At 36.4% G+C, this 15,977-nt stretch overlaps 1 protein-coding gene across 1 annotated transcript in view; it reads left to right on the forward strand.

The window, feature by feature from the left end:
* Positions 1–964: 964 nt before the first annotated feature.
* Positions 965–15,977, forward strand: part of FAP (fibroblast activation protein, alpha) — a 78,086-nt gene continuing 63,073 nt past the window's right edge. Inside the window, exons 1-2 of the mRNA XM_010859022.1 lie at positions 965–1,107; positions 1,439–1,523. Coding sequence (XP_010857324.1) covers positions 1,102–1,107; positions 1,439–1,523 — 91 coding nt within the window. The 5' untranslated portion in view covers positions 965–1,101. The remainder of the gene's footprint in view (positions 1,108–1,438; positions 1,524–15,977) is intronic.

Consider the following 15,977-nt stretch of genomic DNA (forward strand, 5'->3'; position numbering starts at 1 on the left):
GGAACAACAGAATCTATCCAAAGGAGTTCCATTGAAGCAGCCAACATACGCTGATAAACTGGTATGTGTGTGCATGTGGACGTGTGTGTGTTTTAATTCAGACTGATGTCAGATGATGTCAGGTTGACCGATTGCTTGGGATTTATGCAAATTTAGCCAAAATGAAATTATACATATGACTTACTTCTTTTTTCAAATGCTTTTTATTTATTTTAAAGGCTTTATAATTACTGTTCTCTCTCAGAATATATTCTGAGAGGGAAGCAAAAATATCACTTTTGCAAAGCCATGTTCATTCTTTCAAAGGTCTGCTGGTAAATTATTCTTACTGATCTTTCCATCTTTCTGGCCTGTGCATACACACCTAACCCATACTAAATTTCACCAGATGGCATTTTAATTCTTTAAAGTAAAGCAGTCGTGGGTTTAGACAGTTGAATTTTTAAACTTCTGTATTTACTGAAAGTGCATATGGTGCTATATGGACAAAGAAATTGTGCTGAAAGAAAAACATTTCTGTCTGCAGTACCTCATAATCTCCCAGAGAAAGAAAAATTGCAGTAACATGGAGTCTGTCTTACAAAATCTTATGTGGCTTTAATCTTCTTCCTCTGCTAAAAGTTAGATATATGTATATTATACACACCTTAAAGTTATATTTTAAATTCTTCTTTTGGTTGCAAATAGAAAGGTTATCCAAAACCCCATGACTTTCCAATATGATTCATAAGTGATTTCTAGAAGAAAATGAAACATAAACCTAAACTTGTTAAAAAAAATATTTTAAAAAAACCTCTGTATGTCAACGTAAGCAGATGTTGGTGTAGAATTTACAAGGATAAGAAGGCTATAAAACCTCCCTTGAGCCACTCACAGTTCATTTCAAGGCCAAGAACGCCCCCAAAATCTGTTTCTAATTTTACAGAAATCTTTTGAAATTTGGCACGGTTTTCGAAAGTCCGTGGAAAGAAAAAAAAAAAACTTGCCCTAGCTTCGACTTCCAACTACGAAGACAGACCTGCTTCTTTCAACGGTTTTCACAGATCTGTTGACCCACGCTCTGAAGTCAGAATTAGCTAACTTTCAAAAACATCTGGAAAAATGAAGGTTAGTATATGTAGCCTCAGATACTGCTAAATGATGGGGGCTGGCTGAGTTGAGCACAATCAAGAGTTTTCTGTTGTTTAGAAGGTGAGGATTTGTACATAAGTATGTACTTCCTGGAGTGAGTTAGGATAGGGGAATTGTTCTAAATATACTGTGGAAACATTTCTCCTTGCAGGGCTGGAAGAATTCCAGCAATTATAGCCAGATCAGTGGAAGACAATCAAAAGCTTTATGGGGAGGGAGAAAGCGGATTTAAATGTAAACAAAATCTTGCCATTTCTACTATTTAGCAGAAACCATTCATATGTCTAATTTTCTTTATTTTATGTAGACATGGTTAAAAATTGTATTTGGAGTTGCCACCTCTGCCGTGCTTGCTTTACTGGTGATGTGTATTGTCTTACGTCCTTCAAGAGGTAAGAATTTTCTCTATTTTGCTCGGTCTGCCTAGAACAGTTTGGAAAAAGCAGTAGTGCATGGTGACAAGAGATTGAACATTTCCTAAGTGCTTATTTTCCAAAGTAACTCTGTTATTTCTAAGAAGACATATAAGCTCCCAGGTATGTTGTTGAGCAACCAGAATCACTGAGGAATTGAAGGCATAAGTAGCAAGAGATTTCCAGTATTACTTCTGCAATAGAAAAACCCGAGCACTCTCTGTAACACCCCGACGTCTCTCCAAAATACATGCTAAATTCCAAGCTTTGACAGGCCTTTAGAGACAGTATTTTTAACTAACATTGCTTTTCATTATTGGATTGCCTCATGGAAAGTAAAGATGAGTAAGAATGGAAAAGTTAAAACAGAATCTATGGAAATTTTTATTATGAGTCTTTCCAAAAATTTAGGGAGGCAGTCAAGAATAGAGATCTCAGGAATAGCTGCATAGAAAAAGTGAAATTGTTGTTCTAGATGCAAAAGCCAAGAAAATAAAATTAGAAGACTAAATATTATTAAGCAAGCATTATGTTTAGTTTTTAAATTGACCCTTTTTAAACAGGCTTAGATAACATTGATCTCACTTTGCTGAAATTCAGGAGACTGATGTTGGGACTAGTTTGGATTTAAATTAAGACTTTGTTTATAAACCTTTCTGTGATATCAAGGACATAGGTTTTTATGAAACTATGTAAAGAAGCTTACGATCTAAAACAGGAAAAATGTACAATAATAACATGTCTAGCTTTGCAGTCTAGGGAAAGGAAAAATGTTTGCACCAACATTAAAAGCTTATGATAGCTTGTGATAACTTATGATAGCTGAAGTGGGAAATACCTCTGGTTAAAAGCTAACTGACAATAATGGAAGAACAGTGGCAAGCCTTTAGCTGAAGAAAGTGTGAGTTCTGAATTATTTATTGCTTTAAAAATGAAATATAGGAAAATACTTTGAAAAATTAAGAATGCTCATGAGATTTTCACAGAATTGCAAAATGGGAAGGTTAACCAATAAGATAAAGGCAATATGTCTTCAGTGTAGATCTTCAATACTCATTCCTCTCTGCGAGCACAAGATTATTCTGAGGCTGTTGATTGAAAGAGATTGTGTGAGTCTGTATTTTTTGTACTTTGTCAAGTTAAAATTGTTTTCAGACCAGTGTCTCACCTCATTTTGGGCCCATGTTTTCCTCAAAGCAGCAGTGGTCAGGCAGTGGATTAGGTCCTATCCTATTGATCCCTTGAATGCTAATACATGCAAAAATAACACCTAATTTTTAAAGGAAACTCCCCAATACTTGAAATGGACATTTTGCTCCATCAGAAACAAATGTGCGGGAAACACAAGTGTGTGGATTTTAGGGGGACTAAGATCCCGCATGCTGCTCAGTGTGGCCTAAAAAAAAGTCAAGGAAAAGTATGTGGATTTTATGGCGAACCTGCCTCCATGTCTAGAGGCAAGGGTGAGTTGCATTTGCACTTTGGAATTTGAGTCATTATTTCCAGTAAGAAATATATGACAGTTATAGTATATAAAAGTGAGAACATTTTGAGAAACTTAAAGACCCACTTACCAGACACTTGTTCATTTGTTTGTTGTTTAGTGGCTCAGTCATGTCCGGCTCCTTGTGACCCCATGGATTGCAGCACGCCAGGTTTCCCTATCCTTCACCATCTTCTGGAGCTTGTTCAAACTCATGTCCATTGAGTCAGTGATGCCATCCAACTATATCATCCAATGTCATCCCCTTCTCCTGCTTCAATCTTTCCCAGGATCAGGGTCTTTTCCAGTGAGTCAGCTCTTTGCATCAGGTGGCCAAAGTGTTGGAGCTTCAGCTTCATCATTGTTACATATAAACAAATGAAGTCCCACTCGTTAGTCCCACTCAGTTAATTGAGTTTCACCTCTGCCCATCATTGTGCTAGTTGGGGAAATAAGGGTACTGCATTTAGACTTTCGTCTGAAAGCATGATTAAGAACGCAGTATGGATGCTCAGTCATTACCACCAGTGTGGGATCAGGCATTCACTTAGACCACTGGGTCACTTAAATCACTAGATCTAAGTGAAATAAGCAGAGGAAGGGCTTTTCCAAGGAGAGGGTAGGTCCCAGGAACATCAGTCTGAGAATTAAAAGAGCTTTGGGGGAATTAGGCAGGATTTTAGGAACAAATAGGGTAATGGAGTGATAAAATGAGAAAGATCCATCTAGCTCACTCACATAATCATAAAAATAACAGATAACTATTTGGGGACTTCCTAATTTTCCCATTTTTTATTTTTACCCAATGAGAAACACGTGTGAGTTCCCACACCTTAGACTCAAGCTGTCCTCATTGGCCTCAGCTTACTCCCCTCCAACCAATTCCTTTTCTTTTCTCCTGTGTCTATTTTTTCTCTTGAGGTTCTTCCCAAGCCATCATTCCTCTTCCTATGTGAAGATACAACCACACCAAGAGTAGAAAGTAAGCTTCTCATCTTTCCCTCATTTTCACCAACCCTGAAGACAAACACAAGACTTTTTTATTTAAGAGATATGCAGAAGTGACAAAATAAAAGCCAGACAAGCAAAAGCTAGAATTGGAAAGTAACAGAGGCTCCAGAATTTTGCAAGTAAATTCTATATGGCCTTGCTTCATGATTTACAGTTTCTGAATTCCTGAACATTTGTGAAAGGACTTAGGGGAGCTATCTGCACTTTTCTTGATTTCAATTGAGTATAGAGTTCCCTACATGAGCAAACACTCAATAAACATTAACTATTTTTTTTTCTAAAATTGCTAACATTTTGTGGCAGCTTAATAAATGGTAGCAAGCATCTTATTGTGTTCTCCATCCTAGTTCACAAAGATGACAGCTCCCTCTGTGTGATGTATTTTTTTTTTTCTCAACAACGCTCTTCTTAAGCCTGAGAGTAGGGAGCAGTTATCCCTGAGTAGCGCCCATGTTCCTATCCTCCACCTTTTTGGATCAGAAACAAATTTTTTCAGGAATTTTGGTTGCAAGGCAAGGATATTGGCAGCTGTAAGGCAAAAGCAGGAGAGAAGAAATGAAGAAGAAAGGAAAAGGAAGCTGAGGTGGATGGGAGTAGAGACTAAGGCTGAGTGAGGGAGAAAGAAAAGAGAGATTATATAGTGTGGAGAAGTCGGGTTCTTCTGGGCAGGGCCTCCAGTGCCTGCATTGAAAGGAGCTCCACCTTTAGCTAGCGTAGCTTCAGATCTCCTTGAAAGCCTCTCGTCGACTTCTGCATACTTTTCCTTTTATTATTTTTTTATTGTTGGTTTTGGCCTGCAGTATTTTATACAAATTTGCATTAGTTGTCAACTTTTTTAAATCATAAGATTTCACATAAAAATATAGATTTTTTTTTTTACTTCTTTTTAAATATTAGATCTGACAACATTGGGCCCATGGGAATAGTTGACTCAGAAGCAGGTGTTGTCTTTAGGTTGGCAAAGCATTCTCCATTTGCTATGTACCCCAATATAAAATAGAAAATGGAGAAAAACTTTCAGTTTTATTTGCATAAAGTAACATATTCACTTACAACATCTACTTGACTCCTGTAAACACTTGGATTTTTAACTCGTGAGCTGAAGAAGTTATGGTGTTCCTCTTGTGATTAAAAATAACCATCTACTGAATTAAAAAAAAAAAAAAACAGAGGTTAGCATCCCATAGTTATCCATTATCCACAATGCCTAGTCCACTGTGGCTTTTGGATACTTTGGTTATTTGTTCAACAGTTATTTATTGAGTACCTTCCAGATACCAGGCACAGGTATAAGGCATGAATGAAAATTCTCTGACCTTACAAAAGGACAGTCTGACAATAAACAAGTAAATAGTGAATTAATAGAATATTTAAAATTTGTAAAAGTGCTACAGAAGACAACTGGAGTGGGGCTGTGTTAGACATCCAGGGTTGCCATAACAAAATATCACCTGGGTGATAATAATAAAAAACAAAATAAAGCCTGGGTGGCTTGAATAACAGAAATTCCTATTCTCACAGTTCTGGAGACTGGAAGTCTCAGATCAAGGTGTAACTGGGTTTAGTTTTTCTGGGGGCTTTCCTCCTTGGCTTGTAGATGGATGCCTTAAGCTTTGTCCTCACATGACTTTTTCTTTGTGTATGTGCTTTCCTGGTATCTCTTCCTCTTTCAGTAAGGACACCACTAGCTTCATCAGATTAGGGCTCCGCTGTGTGTTCTTGTATAATCATAATTACTTTGTTAAAGCACCTATTTCCAAATACAGTTCCATTGAGGATTGGAGCTTCAATTTATGTATTTTGAGAGGACAAAATTCAGTTCATAACAAAAGTGGCTAGGGAAGGCTTCTCTGAGATGATATTTGAGCCAAGACCTAAAGGACAGGAAGGATGCAAACTGGAGGCTAGATCCTCACTGCAGAGGGAAATACAGATACAAAGTCTCTGACGTAGGCAAGTACCTGGGAAGTTCAACCTGTGCGGCCAAAATTATGTACCCAATGAACACAGGAAAAAAAAAATATATGCATATAGACTTATGAGTATACATACACATTTATAAAATTTATAGTGATTGCTTACTTAGGTAAGTAATAACCTTATATAATTATTTCAGAAGGTAATCTGAATTCACAGATGATTTAGACAGAATATGGATCAATATTTTATAAAGACAAGTATCATTTAGAATGCCTATATTTTCAGCAGAAATCCATTGTTATTACTACTATTATTGTAACTATTACTAGTACTGTAATCTCAACAACAATTTTTTGTAAAGTAAGATATATGTGAGACCAAATTATCATCAAAGGAGATGTGAATTTGTTTTTAAGGCTTAAAATGTTCCCAGTATCAACATTCAGAACTGTGAAACAGAATATTCACTGTTCTTTTGGAGGAAATATGGGGAAGTCTAAAGGGCTGAATAAAAGATTCAGAAAGTTCATGGACCTAAAAGAGTTTTTAGTTGAGTGTAAATATCAGCCTTGCAGATTATATTTCTCTACTTTGCTCTTGGATTTTAAAGTCACAGAGGATGAATCTTGGCAAATTCTTTTTGAGTTTTGTCAAATTCTAAATAATTTGAAAACAATCCAAGTTCTTGGATGATTCCCATATTGCAGAGGAGTTTACCTGTCTCTGATTTCCAAAGTGAATTGTGTTACAACTACACAAGAATTTACAGTCATACATACACCTTGAAAAAAACAGGTTCTAAAGCTCTAATTTGGAATATGAAATCAAGGCTAAAGGTTTTTTTAACAACAAGAGACAGTCAAACTGAGCCTTAAAATCTAGGAACATGCTAGGGTAAATTAAAATAATATTTCCATGGGATAATCAATATTAATGAGTCTTTTATTTACTTATTGCTTATTTTATGTAAAGCAAAGAACTTACTTTTTATTTCAGTGTCCTTGTGAATTAACAAAAATTATGTAGTAAAAATGGAATAGCTTACAATCCTTATTAACCTTTATCCCTGTGAATAATAAACAAATAGAGTTGCTTCATATCTAAATTAAAATTTTCTCCAACAGATTATGGTTTTTATACTTGGTAGAAAAACTGATGAGATAGTACTCCTTAAAGGAACAGGTTAGAAAGACTGTATATCAAAAAAAAATCAGACAACTTAGATGAAAAGAACAAATTCCTGTAAAGATAAAAACTACCACAATTCACTCAAGAGTAAACAGAAAACCTGAATAGAACTATAACAACTGAGAAAATTGTTTTAATGATTTTAAAACTTCCCACAAAGAAAACCCCAAGCCCAGTTGACTTCACTGGTAAACTCTAGAGAACATTTTAAGAATTATTACCAACCCTTCACAAACTCTTTCAAACTATAAAATAGAACACTTATCAATTCATCTTTAAGGCCAGATGCTGTGATACCAAAACCATACTTCTTTACGTTACAAGTAAAGAAGTTACAGACCAATAGTAGTTACAGACCAATATCTATTATGAATATAAATGGAAAGACCCTCATCATACTACTAGCAAGCCAAATCCAGTAATGTATAAAAAGGATTATTCACCAAATCAAGTGAGATTTATCCCAAGAATATAAGGTTTAACATCCAAAAATCAATTACTATAATGAGTTATATTAATAGAAAAAGAGACCAAAAAAAAATATGGTGATTTCAATAGATACAGAAAAGGGATTTAACAAAATACAGCCCCCTTTCATTATAAAAACACTCAGCAGACTGGAAATAGGAGGAATTTCCTTTATCTGATAAAGGGCATCCACACACACACACAAAAAATCAGGGTTAATATCACACTGGTGAAAGTCAGTGCTCTTTCCCTAAGATCAAGAATAAGATAGCATGTTAGTTCTTATTTCTATTAAATGTCTTATTGACAGTTGTATGGGCTTCCCTTGTGGCTCAGCTGGTAAAGAATCCACTTGCGATGTGGGAGACCTGGTTTTGATCCCTGGGTTGGGAAGATCCCCTGGAGAAGGAAAAGGCTACCCATTCCAGTACTTTGGCTTGGAGAATTCCATGGGCTGTATAGTCTATGGGGTCGCAAAGAGTTGGACATGACTGAGAGATTTTCTCTTTCACTTTTTGGCAGTTGTATCCAGGGCAATTAGTTAAAGAAAGAAAGAAAAAGTATCCAGATTGGGAAGGAAGAAGCAAAACTATATTTACAGATGACATGATCTTGTTTATGGAAAATCCTAAGGAATTCACTAAAAAATAATGGAACTAACAAGCAAGTTGAGTAAATTTGCAAAACACAAGATTAATATATATAAATCAATTGTTTTCCTATACATTAGCAATAAATAATACAAAAAGATATAAATAAATGAAAATAAATCCTATATTTATAGATCACAAAACAGTATTTTAAAGAAGGCAATATTCTCTAAATATGTCTGCAAACTAAATATGACCCCTATCCAAATCCCAGACCATACTTTCTGCAGAAATTTATAAGGTGATTCCAAAACTCACATGGAAATACAAAGGGTCGAGAATAGCTATCTTGAAATGGAAGACTGAATCTGCCTGCACTACAGGCAGATTCTTTACTCACTGAGTCATTAGAGAAGCCCACAGCTTCTGGGAAGCCAAAGGACAGACATATCCCCTAAAGAAGATATTGTGCTTGTTGCTGAGTCACTAAGCCGTGTCTCTTTGTGACCCTATGGACTCAACATGCCAGGCTTCCCTATCTCCTAAAGTTTGTTCAAACTCATGTTCATTGAGTCAGTGAGCCATCCAAATATCTCATTCCCTGTCACCCTCTTCTTCCCCTGCCGTCTTTATTTTCCAGCATCAGGGTCTTTTCCAATGAGTTGGCTCTTCCCATCAGGTGGCCAAAGTATTGGAGCTTCAGCTTCAGCATCAGTCCTTCCCATTGATTTCCTTTACGACTGGTTTGATCTCCTTGCTGTCCAAGGGACTCTCAAGAGTCTTCTCTAGCATCACAGTTCAAAGTCATCAATTCTTCAGTGCTCAACCTCCCTTATGGTCCTACTCTCATGTCCATACATAACTACTGGAAAGTAAGCAATAACTTATGAAGAGACTCAACATCATTAGTCATTAGAAAAATGTAATTCAAATTCACAATGAAGGGATTTCCCTGGTGATCCAGTGGTTAAGAATGTGGGCTTTCACTGCAAGGGGCCCAGGTTTGATCCAAGGGAATTAAGATCTTGGGTGCCAAGAGATGTGGCCAAAAAAAACAAAAAACAAAAAAACCCGCAGTGAAATACTAGAAATGAAATTGCAGGTGTAGCAAACAGATATCCATTACAGCCTACCTAGTGAGACATAGCTTGGCCTTGGAGGTTGTAGTAGAAATAGAGAGGGTAGAGAAAGATTTTGGACATAGAATTGTCAGACCTGGGTGCTACACAAAGGCGGTAAGCAAAGAGGGAAGGCAAAGATAAATCACGGGTATTTGAATTGAACAACGAAGTGGATGATAGTGCCAGTGACTTGGAGAAATCTGGAGCAGCAGGATGGAATTCCTGTTTTTCTGAGCTTTAGACATACTGATTTTGAAGTGCTTGTGAAATACACAAGTGGAAATATCATCTAGGATTCAAAGAAGAAATCCAAGTAAATTCAATAAAAGTTACGTCACAATTTAAAACAGAGATTAGAGGAAGATGAGATGGCAAAGGAGACCGAGTGGTCCTTCAAATATAGACCGGGTTTACTTTCATCTTCAGGGTCACCAAAACATTTGTCATTTAACACCATATGGCGCTAGTGATAAAGAACTCACCTGCCAATGGAGGAGACTTAAGAGATGAAGTTCAATTCCTGGGTTGGGAAGATCCCCTTTAGGATGGCATGGCAACCCACTTCAGTACTTATGCCCAGAGAATCCCACAGAGAGAAGAGCCTGGTGAGCTACAGTCCATAGCATTGCAGAGTCTCCCACGACTGAGGTGACTTAGCACGCACGCAAAGTAGTAAAGATCACAGGGTATGGTCAACATAAAGCATAAGAACATGGTGCATGCACATATTCTCAGTCACTTCAGTTGTGTCCAACTCTGTGACCCCATGGACTGTGGCCTGCCAGGTTCCTCTGACCATGGGATTCTCTACGCAAGGATATTAGAGTGGGTTGCCATGCCCTTCTCCAGGGGATGTTCCTGACCCAGGGATTGGACCCGCATCTCTTATATCTCCTGCATCGGGAGGTGGATTCTTTACCACTAAGCCACTTGGGAAGCCCTTACTGCTCTAGAGATCGGGGGAGTGGGGGGAAAGCCCCATTTAACATAGCACAAAAATAACATAATACACAAAATGAACTTTTAAAAACCTGACAATTCCTTTGAATAACTTATATTGTTTAGTGTTATCTACAGAAAGAACCTTGCAATATTCTTTCAAAACCAAGAGCTACTATATTTTTCAGTGAGACGTTAAAAGCTTTATAGCAACCTCTTTGCTAATATTTGACGAAGATCAAATTGTCTCATTTTCTCTTAATGTTCATTTTGAGGTATAATTATCCTACCTCCCCTTGTGTGCTGTTGGATTTTTGTGTTTGTTTTGTTTTGTTGGTGTTTTATTACAGTGTGCATTCACTTTAAATCAAAAGGTAGTGGTAAAGCGCCCAGTCTCTAAAATCAGATGGAGCTGGATTTAAACCCCAGCTCTGTTATATATTAGCAAGTTATTTTAACTCTCTAGTTTCCATTTCCTAATCTTCAAAATGGTGTTGATAATAGTCCTTCTGTATCAGAGAGTTGCTATGAGCGTTTCATAGGACTATACATGTAGAGTGCCCCATACATAGAACTTAGTATAACACTTTTTGTTACTGGTCTAAAGCTACCACAGTCCCATTTCTTCAAAATTGTCAGCCTTTGCCCAAATGTAATATTAGTTTTAAATAGTTTGTTCCCCACCCTTTTATTTCCAGCATTTACTCCTGTGGTGCTCACTCCAGAAATAAACATGACTTGATGTGATGGCTGGACATACTGCCTATTGAGGACAGTATCATTGTAGAGCAAGCAGAGAGACAGATGCGGTGTGCTTGGAAGTCCATGTCACTCCGCTGAGATGGCCTCATAAGCATCAGTTTCAAAATCAGTATGAAAGTGAGAACAAAAAGACCTACCAGCCATTTATGAGCCCACTATAATAAACCATGTTTTCTCATTTAGTTTATGATGAATATTAGAACTGACATCTGATGTCTCTGCTCTGACAGTTATTGTCAGTTTTTCAAGACTAGAAAATTAAATGACAAAAACAGAATCCTAATAAAGAATAAATACAAAATTTTAAGAAAGAATTAGGAGAATAGTGAATCATTACTTGTGACTTATTTCTGTGAATTGTAATTTTTTGGATTAGTAATTGAAATAATTCCCATCTTTGTTTCACTAAGTTGAAAATGCAAATAATTATTGTTAATTAGAGTGTTTAAGCAGTGTATGAGTAATTGTAAAGATGAGCCAAATTGACTGTAAGGGCACTATCAGGAATTAAGTGTTAAGCGAGTGTGAGTTACCAGTGGAAGAATGATACGCTCTCAGAATTCATTTATACTTCTGCTCAACTACTTTGAGTTTAAAAATTTCAGATGGCAAAACTAAACTTTCAAAATAATCAGGAGATTATAATTCAATATTAAAACATTATTTAGAAAAAGTAATGAAAATCCACGCATTCAATTTTTTAGGTGACTAGAACTTGTTTGGTGTGATTGATGCCATAGTGATGCATTTTATACTGATTTACACATACAAACACACACACACACACACACACACATATTCAAAACACTAGAAAACAATGGCTCCTTCCCCTATCATTGCTTTCCCTGTTATCTTGTTTAAACATAAGCTATGGCAGCAGGATCAGTCCCCTTGCCCTTTCTCTAGTCTATAGAAGTCAGCAGAGAGAATGTACCTAAAGAAGAATCCATCTGGCGATGAGCAAGAGGACTGAATAGAGACATAAACATTACAAGAGACTTTGAACATTCCTTGAAAGCCATGATCAACATTAGCTGTGGGGAGTCTGTCCATGAGATGTAAATTGCTATGCAGGCCAGACCCATCCACCTACCAGGAGTTCATAGGCTGTGAGAAATTCAACTGATAGGTACAGGAGAACACTGAACCAAGTAGATTCAGTGAAATCACTAAATTTGGATTCTTTGAAGAAGACTCACCAGTGGGGCTTGAACAAAAATGAAAATCAGGGCCTTATCCCTAATTCTGAATCAGTAGATTTGAGATAAGAACTAGGAATCTGTTTTTCAAACAAGTGCTCCAGCTAACTCCAAGGACAAAATTTTGATATATTTTAAAATGATGTCCAGGTAGAAGAGTTTATATATGAAATTTACAACATGGACAGGATGGTAAAAAGTAAGGGCAGGTGTATCTTTGGGGGAGGATTAGTTAAAAAAAAACACACACCTAAAATAAAATCTGTACAGTTGATTTATTTCTTCACTCGACAAATATTTATTATTCTTTCACTATATGCCAAACACGGTCCTAGCTGGTACAAAGAACCAGAGATTAGATTGGAAATTCTAAGTACATGTTTTATAACTCTTAATATGTGATCTAATCCATCATCTTAGAGCAGGTACATTATTCTATTATGAACGTGTGGTCATTTTAAGCAGAAAGAAAAGAATGCCTAATGTAAATTTTCCCCCATCTGATTCAGTAGAATCAGCCCGACTTCAGGACAGGCTGACACCTTTTGACCCCTGGCTACACCCCATGCAAGGTTAGGAGTAATCACCTATCCCAAAGCTCTATTTCCCCTATTTCCACAAACCCTATTTCCAGATAAATACAGCTGGCTCCTCTTGATGTGTTCAGTATAACACCTTATCTCTTCCTGGGTGCTGGTGAGGCTTATTATCATTATGATAATTAGCAGTATAATTAATGCATATTTAAATTGTTTCACAGATATTGAGTCAATGTGACATATGTTAAGTTCTCTAGATCATTAGCATTTATAGCTACTATCAGTTCAGTTCAGTCGCTCAGTTGTGTCTGACTCTTTGTGACCCCATGGACTGCAGCATGCCAGGCTTCCCTGTCCATCACCAACTCCCGGAGCTTATTCAAACTCATGTCCATCAAGTCAGTGATGCCATCCAACCATCTCATCCTCTGTCATCCCCTTCTCCTCCCACCTTCAATCTTTCCCAGCATCAGGTTCTTTTCCAATGAGTCAGTTCTTCACATCAGGTGGCCAAAGTATTGGAGTTTCAGCTTCAGCATCAGTCCTTCCAGTGAATATTCAGGACTGATTTCCTTTAGGAATGACTGATTGGATCTCCTTGGGACTCTGAAGAGTCTTCTCCAACACCACAGTTGCATAGCTACTATGCACCCATTTAAAATAAATGACTGGCTGAGAAGTAATATGACATATACCCTTACTCTCACATAACTTTCCTGGATAATCTAAATTAGAGGTTACAAAGAGTAAATAACTAATCCTTGATATTTTCTTGAGAAATCTGATAAGAATAAGCATGATTGTTAATGTTAAAGGAAAATGAGTAGGAATTTTAAAATAATTTGAAATTCTTATTTTTTAATAAATTTTATTTATCCATATGTGTGATATCAGTACTAACTGTACTTATGATCATGATTGGACTATTTCAGTTATGGAGCCCTAGGATAACCAAGATGTTCCAAGTATAACTGATGAATTCCATTACATTAGAATAAAAATTAACCTTTATATACTAATAGCTTAATCTGAAACTGCATTTCCTATATTGTCAGGGGATGTTCAACTTTAAAGAATCCAATATGTTGCACTTTTTTTCCTTTGTGTGCCATTTCTCAAGGATTCTCTGTTCCTTATCAGTTCCTATTCCAGGAACAAGTAGAGCTGGATGCAGTTCTCAGGACTGAGATCATGGGAAATGGTACCTGCCTGGATTCCTCTCAGTGGCTCCCTTCAATGACTTTTCAGTGTCAGCAACCTTGTGTGTATTAGACTATCCATTTTCATCCTTTGTAATGACTAATTACTTTACTAAAGATATATAACCTGCATTTCTGCTAATAAAATACCCTTGTTCCACTAGAGACCCCATGTCGTTCTTTCTCTCTCTCCCTCTGGCTAATTCTCTGGAGTGCAGAAACCTGCTGAGCTCACTTTCCTGCCCGGGCTTTCAAGACCTCTTCGAGAGGATGCCCTGTGCCTCCATGAGTGGTACAAGCCCTGTCCTAGGGCTTTATTGGTTCTCTGCATAATCCAGGGAATATTAGCCTCTTTCTCTCTTTTGCTTTCTTATCAGCGACTCCAGACCACCAGGTTCCGGTCCATTAAAGGACCGCAACACTACATTGTGATTTTGTGTGTTTGTGCTTACTCAGTTGCATTCAATTCTTTGCAACCCCATGGACTGTATGTAGCCCACTGGGCTCCTCTGTCCATGGGGATTCTCCAGGCAAGAATACTGGAGTGAATTGTCATGCCCTCCTTGCTGTGATTTTAGTAGATATTTTTTTTTAAATCTCAGTGACCAAATTAGTTTGGAAAACACAGATCAAAAATATTTATTTCAAGAATATGATGAGCTATGACAATAACAAAAGCTAACATTTGTTGACTGCCAAGCATAGAGTTAAATGTTTCACTTGAATTAGCTCATTTAATTTAACCTTCTATAAAAATGAAGACTAATTATAGCTAAGAACTTCTCAATTAAACACAATTGCAAGTAAGGAAAATTATATTCAAGGATACTTAAACAGGAAAATCTATTATATAAGTCATTAGCCATAATCAAAGCATTATTCATGCTAGACAAAAAAGATGTCACCACGATTATATTAATTTATTGAATTAATAACTAAAAAAGTTTTTAAAAAGCAGTTACCTAAGTTTTCTTGGTATTCATAGTACAGGGATTCACTAAGGTAAATTTTTTTCATCTGTAAGTTCAGTATTGTAAAGACACAAATTAAATATATCTCAAAAGAAAATAATTTCCACTTTAAATAGTACTAGAATTTTCCCTTGATTATTTAGAAACAGATTGCAATTTACTCTTGAAAGTTAAATAAAATCAAATTAAAATACTTAGCAATTATACTAATGCTATTGTAGTAAAATGGTATTTTATTCATTGAATGGGAATTACCAAATCAGTGGTATGAATTTTGTACAAGATCATTTAATTAATTAGAAGCACTTTCATTACAAATAAATGTATAGCATGTAGAACTTTATTTAGGATGCAAAGTACCTGTACAAATGTGATTATTAGAATAATCTAATTTCATTCATTAAGTTATTTAGTGTCTGGTTGCAAAAGGGTTCATTAGTCACTCATGTTCTTCTAGCTACCAGGATAATGTTTAGTAAATTAAGATAACTCATGGTCCTAATAAAAAGTTGGAGCATACTTACTTCAGTGTGAATCAGTTAAAACCTCCAAAAATGCTATTATCCAGTTGGTCCCTTGGACCTTATCATATGGCAGTTTACTTATGTGATTGTATAGTTAATAGAGCATATTTTTTCTCAAATTCCAAAATTTAAAGTGGTAGACCTGGAAAGTATTATCAACATTTTCTAGTCCGGTCCTTTACATTATAGGTGAGCAAGCTGTGATGCCAGAGATCGTCTTACCCAGTATAGGAAATTGGTAGTAGAAACATTCTGTAAAGAAGAGGGCACAGATCTCATCCATCCACCCATCAATCCTTCATTTCATGTATTCATTCATTCAACAAGTATTTATTAAATGCCTATTATGTTCTAGACCCTAGGGATATGGTGGTGATCAAAACTAGACATGGTCCCTGGCCTTACATGACTCTCTTGAGAATACAGTGGGAGGTAATGAAATGTGAATAAAATAATCACTCAAATGCATACAAGATAACAAACCAAGACAAGTATCCTTTGAAAGGGGAACCTGACCTA

The sequence above is a fragment of the Bison bison genome, unplaced genomic scaffold (assembly GCF_000754665.1).
Source record: "Bison bison bison isolate TAMUID 2011002044 unplaced genomic scaffold, Bison_UMD1.0 scf7180017864452, whole genome shotgun sequence".
Classification (NCBI taxonomy): Eukaryota; Metazoa; Chordata; class Mammalia; order Artiodactyla; family Bovidae; genus Bison; species Bison bison.